General features: G+C 39.4%; 2 protein-coding genes across 2 annotated transcripts in view; one reads left to right on the top strand and one right to left on the bottom strand.

Annotated features, from left to right (window-relative positions):
- The window catches only part of LOC106806352 (soma ferritin-like), a 7,036-nt gene extending 5,166 nt beyond the window's left edge, over positions 1-1,870 (bottom strand). Inside the window, exon 1 of the mRNA XM_014808259.1 lies at positions 1,590-1,870. Within this exon, the coding sequence (XP_014663745.1) occupies positions 1,590-1,787 (198 nt within the window). The 5' untranslated portion in view covers positions 1,788-1,870. The remainder of the gene's footprint in view (positions 1-1,589) is intronic.
- An 88-nt stretch (positions 1,871-1,958) lies between these two features.
- The window catches only part of LOC106806350 (renin receptor-like), a 29,636-nt gene continuing 20,283 nt past the window's right edge, over positions 1,959-11,311 (top strand). The window contains exons 1-3 of the mRNA XM_014808258.1: positions 1,959-2,041; positions 8,868-9,019; positions 9,455-9,583. Of these exons, the coding sequence (XP_014663744.1) occupies positions 1,981-2,041; positions 8,868-9,019; positions 9,455-9,583 (342 nt within the window). The 5' untranslated portion in view covers positions 1,959-1,980. The remainder of the gene's footprint in view (positions 2,042-8,867; positions 9,020-9,454; positions 9,584-11,311) is intronic.

Here is an 11,311-nt window from a genome sequence, read left to right on the forward strand (position 1 = left end):
ATAATAGTATAGTTCATTATATATGTTCATAACAGTAATTTTGCATTAAAGATATTGTCAATGAAATCTTGTAAAACGAACCAGACGAGTGTGACACCACAGACTGTTTGTTATCTGCGTGTCTATATAATATGCTATATAATTGCCAAACCCTACCTAATTTGCATAATTTTTTTTAAATATCAAAACCCCTAGCCCTTATTCATTCACATACCAAAAATGAGCAAAATCCGTTGAACCTGAACTGACTAATGGCAATCCCGGATGTCGGGACCGGCACCCATCCGGATATGGGATTTGGCCGGATATGAGTTATGCTCAAACACAGCATTTCTATGCAGTTCAGTCGGGGTTATGCATGTGATGATGTATTTACTCGTTGCTACGATTGATTATTTGTAACAAACTGTCGTGTTTTATGGTTTATATGAAATGGAAATAAAATGAAAAATAAAACAGAAATTTTACCACTTCGGTTTATGTTTGTTTCTTTTATGCTGAGATCTAGGGCTGTAACGATCGATACACTCACGGCGTTGTATGCCTAGGGCTGTTACATGTGCGCGGCAGCGGCGCCTTTGATTGAAGTATGGGGCTCGATCGATTGCGAGTGCGTAGCGAGGTAGCGCGTTTCGCTAACGTCCGCTAGTAAAAGTTGTTCGTTAACGGGCGAAAGTTGTCAGGAGGCATAGTGGACAACACGCACGCACGCACGCACGCACGCACACATACACACATTTTTGTTCATTCATATAGTATACAATGTATATAGCTTTTATTCCTTGGTAGTTTTTACAGCATCAACAAGTGAGTATGTATTCGTGAAATATTCGTATTAATAACGGCCGTATATTTATACATGTACATCATACATGGGTGTTTGCTCTTACGGTAAGTGTGTTTGTTTTGTGCATGTGATAGCTGGTGCGAGAATCATTGGTACATCGCGCGAGTTTTGAGCGAACTTTGAGCAAGATTTTTAAGTGGAAATGAATGAAAAAACAGAGAACATACACTGCAAGATCGTGGCCGGTTAATACTTAATAGAGATTTCCAGATAACGGATGGCCGGATAAAGGAGGTCGTACTGTACTACTAGTACTAGTACTACTACTAGGATTGAGCAGGGAAAATTAACTTGGTAATTTATTTGACTAAACCGTGAACGGTAAACCTGCGTACCGAAACTTGCAATACTTGATTTAGATTTACTAATAGTAATACTAATACTAAGTAATAGTAATACTATCAATGTATCATTTAGATTTTGGAATTTATTAACGCTTTCAAATAGGCCTACTTGCAAACCATTTTAATGCTACAAAATTTCTACTCATACTCATAGGCCTACTCATACTCATAGTCATAGTCATAGTCATACTCAGAGTCAGAGTCAGAGTCATACTCATAGTCATACTCATAGTCATATATAGAACTTAGAATAGAAGCCCAACTCACGCAACTGACACATCACTCATCAGCGAAGATACAGAACATTAGATAAATCCTTCGACAATACCCCAGCTGTGTTGTGCACCATCACTGCTAGCTATAAACCAAACCATTTAATTATATGACCTTCATGTTACCTCTGTGGCATGCTCTGTCTCTTCAACTGAAGCTGCATTGAAGAATTTGTGGAATCCTGGCAATGCGACATCGTCTCTATCAAAGTACCAGGCCATACTAGAATATATGTAAGACGCATACAATTCCATGTTGATCTGCTTGTTAATAGCGGCTTCGCATTCCTGGTGGAAATTTTGACGAACTTGACTAACAGCCATTGTGAAAATTGGAGATGAACCTGGCACAACGACGGATACGAAGAGAAGAAGCAAATGGCACTCAAGGTGAAACAGATGAGCAGCTTATATTTATTCAGCGCATACAATACGTCACGTGTGGGACGTTTTGATTGGTTCCACTGCAACGACGTCTATCGGAAGAAAAATTACGTTACTGATCATCTGTTTTGCAATGGCGACCTCCGTTAATTTTAGTTTTCGTCCGGCAATACATCTTATTCTTCTCAGTTTAAGTATATTCATGAGTTAATGTTCGATCTATTTTGATAAGTCTTCATGCGGCAATAGCATATATGTTGGTGCCTAGTAATAATAATGTGTTTAAAAGCGCGCTTCTATTTAGTATCATATCTTTTCTAGTAAACTGTACTGTAGCCTGTAGGCCCTAATTCGTAATTGTAAAGTCTACTAAAGATTATCATTATGCAAATTGGAACGTTTTAGACTTCAAGTTGAATCCGCAGAGTTGGTCGATCGGCTTGATTAACCTTGACCCTCCCCTTCTTCAATATAGTTCATTGAACTTCGAAGAATAATGTTTGCGAGGTTACGAGGTGTAACTTAAAACAATTATGCACGACATCTTTGTCTTCTTTCGGCAAGGCAGCTCATTCCTATTACTATTAGTATTAGTAATAGTATTACTTTCAATCAAATCGAACCGATGGATCAACACTGCGCATTGCGGCCCAATCCTAGGTTAGCCCCCCGGCTTAGTTTAGCACATTTGCGATAATGAGGGCCGGGTCCCAAACTAGGATTGAGCACGCATCACAGTAGAAAAAGTTTAGACTTGACAAATATCCTTTACTAGACTAGAAGTCTGTGGTACTTTTAAAAATAGAAGAACACTGTTAAACACGTTATTAAAATATTATTGCTATACTAGGTGGTAACATATAGGCTACTGCTGCATGAAGATTCGTCTCTGTCTACATAATAGCCCTCTACTGTCTACATGAGTTACTAGCGTCATCAACCTAACCCTAAATCTATGAGGCCACAATTAAAAAAATATTTGTTTGCTCTCATCGACCCAGTCTGAAAAGTTTGGGTAGGTAGGTCGGTTGTGTGGAGATACCTCTTATGTTGAATGTTTGTTTTGCTTGGTACATATAATGTATTGGCTACAGATTTATATAATGTACAGTGATACAATTTGTTAAAAAAAATATCAATAACATTTTTTGAGTCTGGCCCTTTTTCGCGGGTCGGTCGGGTGAGGGCAAACAAATAATATTTTTATTATGGCCCGACCCACAATTTTAACCCAAACATAACTCTATCCATAATCTTAACATAATCCTACGCTACCCATCACAAACCATACGAACATTAAAAAAAAAATATGTGTGACGTACATAAACTTAACTAGGCTGATATGTGGCTGCATTCCTTATTATAGAGCAGTGCTATAAATATTTTGCCAGAGTCCAGCAGGCTAAATCGAAGAAGTAGTGTGTCCAAGGGCATTGATGATTAAATGGTTAGATCAACACTGTAGATTTCACTTGAAAAACTTCCCGCTTTTGATGTTGGCTGAGGAAGAGGAAAGTGAATTTCTGTCAAAGGATAACAAAAACATGAAAAATAAATACATGTGAAGATATCTTTGGAAGATTGGACAAGGTGAATGGCTGGAACACCAGCTGCTAAGGATACATGTTTTAATCTTACAGTTACAATAATATCCACATTCCATGAGTAGTGCATTCAATCAAAAATTCGTAATGCAAAATGCAAACTTCAGTAATTTAAATCATGTTTTCCCCATTTACTTTCATCATATAATTGGTTATGTATGTCTACTAAGTTTTTTATTCCCCCAAAAGAAGTAAGTAATCTCGAATCGTCGCTAAGACAACCACTATTTTAAATATAAGTAAACATTTGCAGACATTGGACATATTGACAGCAAAAACAGATTAATTATTTAAAGATGTAAAAACGAAAAGGGAATATAAAATAAGAATTAGCACACTGTGCCTGGAGTGCAATAAACTCATAGTCATAGCACTAATTGTGAATGCAGAATTATAAGTGCAAGTAAACACTTTCAAATAATAAAATATTTAATGTTTCATGATGTAAAAATAGGTAAAGGAGTTTAGTGTAAGAATTGTTGCCGTGCAGTGTAGGTCTATTGATTATGCAATGTTGACGAATGCTAGAGTAACTGGCTGCGGCACCTTTGTGTAATGTAAAAGTACAGTGACCATTATATAGCCAAACGCATAATTAGTTTTGTCCCAACTATCACTTCGATCGGTATACTCAAGAAAATGGTCTAAATTGAAAATCCCGCGAGTCCAAAATCCGCATTGGCTACATTATAGGGTTTTTGAAACCGCTTGCCGCGAAGCGAGTGTGATACAGAATTTTATAAGTGCACGGACCCGGACATTTTCGCACGGCATGCTCACCGTACCTAATCTAGCGATAGTACAAAGGTACAACCGTACGGCGTAAACAGTTACCGTCACCCAAGTATAGTGATCACGTAACAGTAGCTCTGATTGTACAAATAACCGTGGGAATCCACGTACAAATCACCCCCGTGACGCGCTCGTGCCGAATACCAATGTAACTCAGGCCTATGTGTTGCGGGCGCAAACACTATAGCGGATCGCCGGACCTAACCACGGCCACCAGACTAAACAGTGGGAAAGCAGACGCACTACCTATTTACGTATATTTGGTCAATGAATAGCCACTTGTGTCCGAAATTGTAAGAACATGTGGGTAGACCGACCGTTCATATGCAGACCCACGGTTATTTAGCCTTGTGCCTCAAATATCGAGAATACACCCAGAGATATCATTTCTACGCACTCATCTAGTCGTCTCTATAAAGCAAATCCCCCGGGACAAACAATTCTCTGCTCATACAACACCCTAGCAACATGTGACATCCCTAACCGTTTCGAGGCATATATTAGCTTGCAAACAATTAGCGTTTGGCATCCGGCAATTACCGCATTATTAAGAAGATATTACATATATACATTATTATCATTGAATTAATACGATATTGACAAACTAAATAACGCGTTTGCTATAACGGTAATGTACTTATTACACTACCAAGGTCCAGTTATATCTAGGCATTCGCTTGAACATTGCATAATCAAAATAGACATAAAACCTTTAAAAGCAAGGCACTGATTGCAGGAACACCCACGTTCTATGCACCCAAATTGTGTAGGCAATATATGTTTATTAGAGAGAGAAGAGAAGCATACATTATATAACTGGTTGTGCACTCTTAAGTTGGGCCGACAAGCAATTTAGTCAGCTGATGCACATGTATTACTTTTTCCCGTTATGACGCGATTAGGCATGACTGCCGCAATTTGCGGGTGGGAGAAAGAAGTCAGTCCTTTCAGAAATTACGTACGAGGCAAATTGTCATATGTCCGAGGTTTTGAGCAGTTCTAACTTACAATTACGCAAGGGTAACGGTTAAGCGTAATTCGAGCATTATTGTGAACATGCTGGTACTGTTAGCCTGCAGATTGCATACACAATAATGCAACTAAGTTTCTGTTTTGGTCAAATATTGAATTGTTTTATAGTTGGTTACCAATATATTTCATTCATAGATAGATTTGTTAATTCCTGTACATGTGTGTGTAAATACCATGAGAAACTTATAGGCGATGAAGGAGAGCGTCGTTATACGCAGTATTAGTCAAATTATAAACTTTCCAATATATATTTGATTTGATGTCTTCATATTGATTCATATAAATTATACGATGCCCTACGCTGAGATAATGACGGTGAAAATTGTATATTTCGCCGAAAACGCGGACTGAGAATCAGTCAGTTAACTGCATCTACTGCTCGAAGTGTTATTACTCATCGGAAACTGCTCGCGTGTTTCCGTCAATCGGAATGAATGACGTCTGTTATTGCATGCATAGTGATTGACCCCGCACCCTGTGCCCACCTCACGCCCACCTCACGCTGGACTTCTGCAGCTGAAATAGCCAGCCCGCTGCGAAAGCGCGCTTCGCGCGCACTGGTGGCGCCATTTCAATATACTCGCTGCTCGCATTTAGACAACATTCAACCGGTTCTAGTTCAAATGGGGCTGTATCGGTCAATTCAGCAGTTCTGCGTGATTGCAGAAGCCTTTCGAACTGTGGCACGTAGGGCGAGAATAAATCCCAAATGGTCGTTGAAAAAAAAAATAAAATGTTTTCCGTGTGGCTGCGTCAGCTTGTTTTGCTATAGAAAAGCGAGTTTCATAATTTATTTAATTACACGGCCCTGACTTATCTGCGTAGATATCGCGGCTCCCACAGATGGGCGTGCCGAGGCCTGGTGTTCGACGGATTTTGAAAATAATTTTTCCATTTAGACTGCCCCGCGGTGGCAGAGTTTTGACAAGCGGAGCCTGCAGTAACTGCAGAACTTTAGTGTATCGAAAGAGACTTGCCCGAATACTAACGTCCGTACGCAGTCTTTTGAGCACGCAAGAACCTGACCTTGATTTTAATATGGTTGTTTACAAGTGATCTATAGAGCTGCCCCGCGGTGCAGAAGTTTTGACAACGGCTCCAAGGAACTTTAGTGTACGCGAAAGAGACTTGCCCGAATGAAGCGTCCCGTACCAGTCTTTTGACACGCCAGACTCACTAGATTATGGTTGTTGTACATGATTATGTCTGAGCGGTGTTATATATGCGATGTTATATCTAGACAAAGGCCGTGTGTGTCCTAGCAGCTGGAAACGGAGTGGTTCTTGCTGCAAGGGTTATGTACCCCGCGATGCTGTGAATTGTTTTCCGGCATCATTCGTCAGACTTCAAAGCATGTATATATATAGCAGAGACAGTAGCGTACGGCAGGCCGCAGTGATGGCAAGGTCAGGCTTCCTGGTAAGTTGTTACTAGTACTAGTACTATTAGTGCTGTAAACTTAGTAGTACTACTACTACTAGTACTAGTAGTAGTACTCTAAGTAGTAATTATTGTAACATGCCTCCAACACCTGCAGCCATGTTCTCTATCCTTGAACCACTAGTATACTAGACTACTACGACTAGCAAGAAACGGCTCTTTGCTAGGGTTAGAACTAAGCCCCTAGGCTATAACCTAGACACAGGCACTTTGAAGCGTTTCAATAAAATATAATGCTAAGCTAAATACGAATATATTTAAAACTACCGAAATTGTTAAATGTTCCTAACCGTATACGGCCTACTGCTCCTTTAAGAAGGTTGCGACGGTGCAAAGGCTTATACTATAGACTACGACTCGCTCTCACCTCGATTAGCCATTGAGTGATCAAGCTAAGCGAAGAGGTGGGCGAGAGAGTAGGCACAAGTCTATGGGCTATAGCCGGCGGGCAAGGATCGGCGCACATGCTTTGAACCTGCCTGTACGAGCCTCGCCAATTGGAACGTTGCAAAAACGTTGCAAACGCGTTGGACCGCGCGAAAGAGCGCCCGGTAGGTGTTTGCCTGATTCTGACAGCCCGTTTCCATTACTCGGGCAAGGTTTGCCGGGAATGTCAGAATTTCGACAGTCTTGTTCGATCATTTCGCGTGACACAAGCTCTTTGTTACAGCGCAAACAGATTAATCGTTACAGTTTTTGATAAGAAGTGAACACTGTTCACGTCCCACAATGTCTACCACCTGGCCCCACTAAAATTGCGGAGTCTTCTTCGCTGGCAGTCTATGGATCCGTGGCGCCCGTAATTCAATGTACGGCGCCATCGGAACATCCAATAAAGCTGCCAGCGCTGCAATAGTGTCGTAGGACGTTCCCCACTCACGTTGCAAGAAATGCGTCGCGGTGCGCCTTGCCGCGGAACTGCGCGAAAGATGCTGCGCTTCAGCGGCTTTCGCATGAAATCTCCTTTCCGGCCAACGGCTTACTCTACGTATCCGCGGTCTCATCCTGGATGTATATACAAAACTACTGGTAGTATTACGTGAGTCAGTCGCCACTCATGGCGACTTACAGCAAGCGGCAACGAAGCAACACACTGAAAACACTTCGAGAGATAGAATGCAGCTAACTCACGTGACTCTCCAGTCTCGTTTTCGGCGAAAATACGCAGATTTTCCACGCGCGATCATTATCCTCAGCCGTAAGGGGCATGCGTAGGTGAACATGCGGTTCTGTTTTATAATGACCAAGGTAAGACACCCTAATCAATAAATACTCGCAAAGGATCGTCAGCAATAAAACGGGAAAAGTTTATTAATTTGTACTAACACTGCAGCATGGTTTTAGCATTTTACCGTTGTACGCCTCCCTGCCTTCTTTATTTTGCTGCTTGAACCATATGCATCACAGGCCTTGGATTATATGCCGATCTACTGATTCTTCACCGTTTACTGAGTCACACGTTAGGCCCCCCATGATAAAAAATAATTGTTTGTTTTGCCCTCACCCGACCCGATCGCCACCAAAAAGGGCTCGACTCCAAAAATTTCTATTGCAGTTTTTTTTTAAGCAAATTCAGGTATCACTGTACATTATATAAATCTGTAGGCAATACATTATATGTACCAAGCAAAACAACCATTCAACATAAAAGCACAAGCACTCCGGAGCATGTAGACACCACTCTGAATTTGTAAAAAAAAAAACTCAAAAAAAGCCTTCCTACCTACCCAAACTTTTCAGCCTGGGTCGGGTGAGGGCAAACAAATGTTTTTTTAATTGTGGCCTAAGGCATAGCCACATTGCTAGCATGATGTTTACATGTAGGATACATCTGTTTAGGCTGGCTAAAAAAAATGGTCTGGGTCCTATAATCCAATTGACCCAGTAAAAATATTACCAAGCGAATCTTTTCAATTAACTTGCTTTTTGTGATGTGTTGTACATAATTTATACAAATGCACTCATTGGCAATTACAAATTTATGTTAAAAAATTTGTAGGTTTAAATAGATAACAACAATGTAGGGATTTTATGGCAGATCATACTAAAAGGGTGCTTTTGAGACGAGTACATTTTCATGAGTTTTACAATTTTAGTAGTAAAATATTTTTGCTATGACCAAGTAATGTTATCTGGTGATATTTTTTTTCAGTCTTCTGTAGTTACCAGGCGAATGCAAATCAGCAGGTCTATATTGTCCATAGTCCGAAATACATGAGTTTTGACAGCAAAGCCGGCGCTATTTCTCCTAGGCAGCTGTCTCAGCTAAATGCAGTAGCACTTGGGATCGGTGCTAGTTCTGAAGTTAGTATACGCTTAAATGATACACTATCGTTAGAATTTGATGTGAATGTCTGTGACTGTTTTATCTGCATGTTTGATAATCATGTCTTAATTATGGTGTTGAATAATGGTGGCAAATTAAGCTGTTAGCAATATAGTGGAATAGCTTGTAGTTAGTGGTAGTACTGAGAATGTCAGAGAGATTCATAAAACTACTGGGAGCATAAACTAGAAATGAATCTCGGCTTCTGTACTAGTGAAAATTTCCGGATATTGGTAGGATTCTCAGCGTATAACAGAACTCCTATGTTTACATTTCGAACCATGCACTGTTTTGTTTCTGTGCATGCATGCGTATAATATTTGTTCCATTGGCTGTATGCGTAAAGTTGTCATCATATCATTGATTGTATTTATCACTGTGTGATATTAATCACTTGTGATGTTTTGATGCAGGATTTCAGTTGGAAAGGTCTCAAATCTGGGAATCCATTTCATTTGCCGGAAGCGAGTATCGTAGTTCTGCTAGAAAATTTTCAAGAGCTAGATATAGACTACTCGGGTCAAGCTTTCCCGTTGGAAAAGGTACTAGTGTGTCTACTATGTCAACATCCATCTTACACTACTGCTGCTGTATGATGTATTGACATGTGCTGATACTGTGAGCTGTGTGATATGACCCATACATGTGCGATTCTATATTAAAATAAGTGTAACAATGATAGCAATAATGTTTGGGAGAAAACATTTTGTGCTGCATTTTAAAACGGTGTTTTATGGCTTACAAGATGATTTGATGCTGGTGATTTGATTTGGTTCTATGCTTTGATGCATTAGACACACCTCAAACTTAGAAGCTAATAAATATTTCCTATATGAAACGAAGTGCGACTGGACAATTTCCCTCCTCTATACCAGGTGTATGATCACCATGAGTAAGACTCCACCTGGGTATTGTCTGTTTTTATCCCTCAAATTCCCTGTATTTCATATACGGTCTTTATCATCAACGTTGGTTAGTTTATACTGTAGTCTAAGGTGTATAATATACAATGATGAAGCTAAAACGTCTCAGTTGTAATAATATTCACTACACAAATATTCTGCTTAATGGAAACAGGTTAATTCTTAGAGACATTTTCCGAGAAAAATATTCTGTTGAACAAGCCGTGAAATACTGTATGGAAACTTGAAAGCTCATAATGTGATTGTGAAATATTATTAATAAATGCAACTGAATGTATTAAAATCAGACATGATTGAGTAACTATTATTTCAGTGCTTCTAGGTGGTCTTATTGCATATTTTATTACAAGAGTTTTATATTACTTCAGGATGGCAGTAACATAGACTTCAGTGGCCTTGAGGAAGAGTTGAAGACAATGTTTGTTGGTCAAACTCCTTTGGTGCTGGAGCTTGCTCCTGAACACAGCGTAAGAATTATTAAGTTTGTTTTATTAAAACACATCGGTAATCATTTGTATAGATCATCATTATAATTTAAACACATCGTATGTTGTTGAAGCATTGCAATAGAGGAATTTTGTCTTGTTTTTCAGTATATGTTGAAATACCTGCTCCCTGGGCGAGAAAACATTGTTATGCATAAAATGACGCTTAGATATTTCAGTTAGATTGCAATAGTTAACGTAATTACATTACATCAGGAGTTAATAATCTCATTATTAACCCCTGATGACATGGCAACAAGTGAAAGACTAGTCCTTTCAGAAATTACGTACGAGCAAATTGTCATATGTCGCGAGTTGAGCAGTTCTAACTTACAAATTACGCAAGGGTAACGGTTACATAATTCGAGCATTATTGTGACATGGGCTGTTACTGTTACCTGCAGATTGCATACACAATATGCAATAGTTTCTGTTGGTCATATTTGAAATATGTTAGATATATAGTTGGATAACAACATTTACACAATTCTCAGTAGGATGGTTTGTCATATTACACCACTGTACATGTATGTGTAAACACTCCATGAGAAACATATGCATCACAGGCTTGGATTGATTGCCGATCTACTGAGTTCACCGTTTACTGAGTCACACGTTAGGCCCATAATAAAAATATTGTTTGTTTGCCCTCACCCGACCGACCCACCAAAAAGGGGTCGACTCAAAAAAAAAAATTCAGTTTTTTTTAAACAAATTGTATCACTGTACATTATATAAATCTGTAGGCAATACATTATATGTACCAAGCAAAACAACCATTCAACATAAAAGCACAAGCACTCCGGAGCAAGTAGACCCCACTCTGAATTTGTAAAAAAAAAACTCAAAAAAAGCCTTCCTA

Source organism: Priapulus caudatus, unplaced genomic scaffold, assembly GCF_000485595.1.
Source record: "Priapulus caudatus unplaced genomic scaffold, Priapulus_caudatus-5.0.1 Scaffold155, whole genome shotgun sequence".
Lineage (NCBI taxonomy): Eukaryota > Metazoa > Priapulida > Priapulimorpha > Priapulimorphida > Priapulidae > Priapulus > Priapulus caudatus.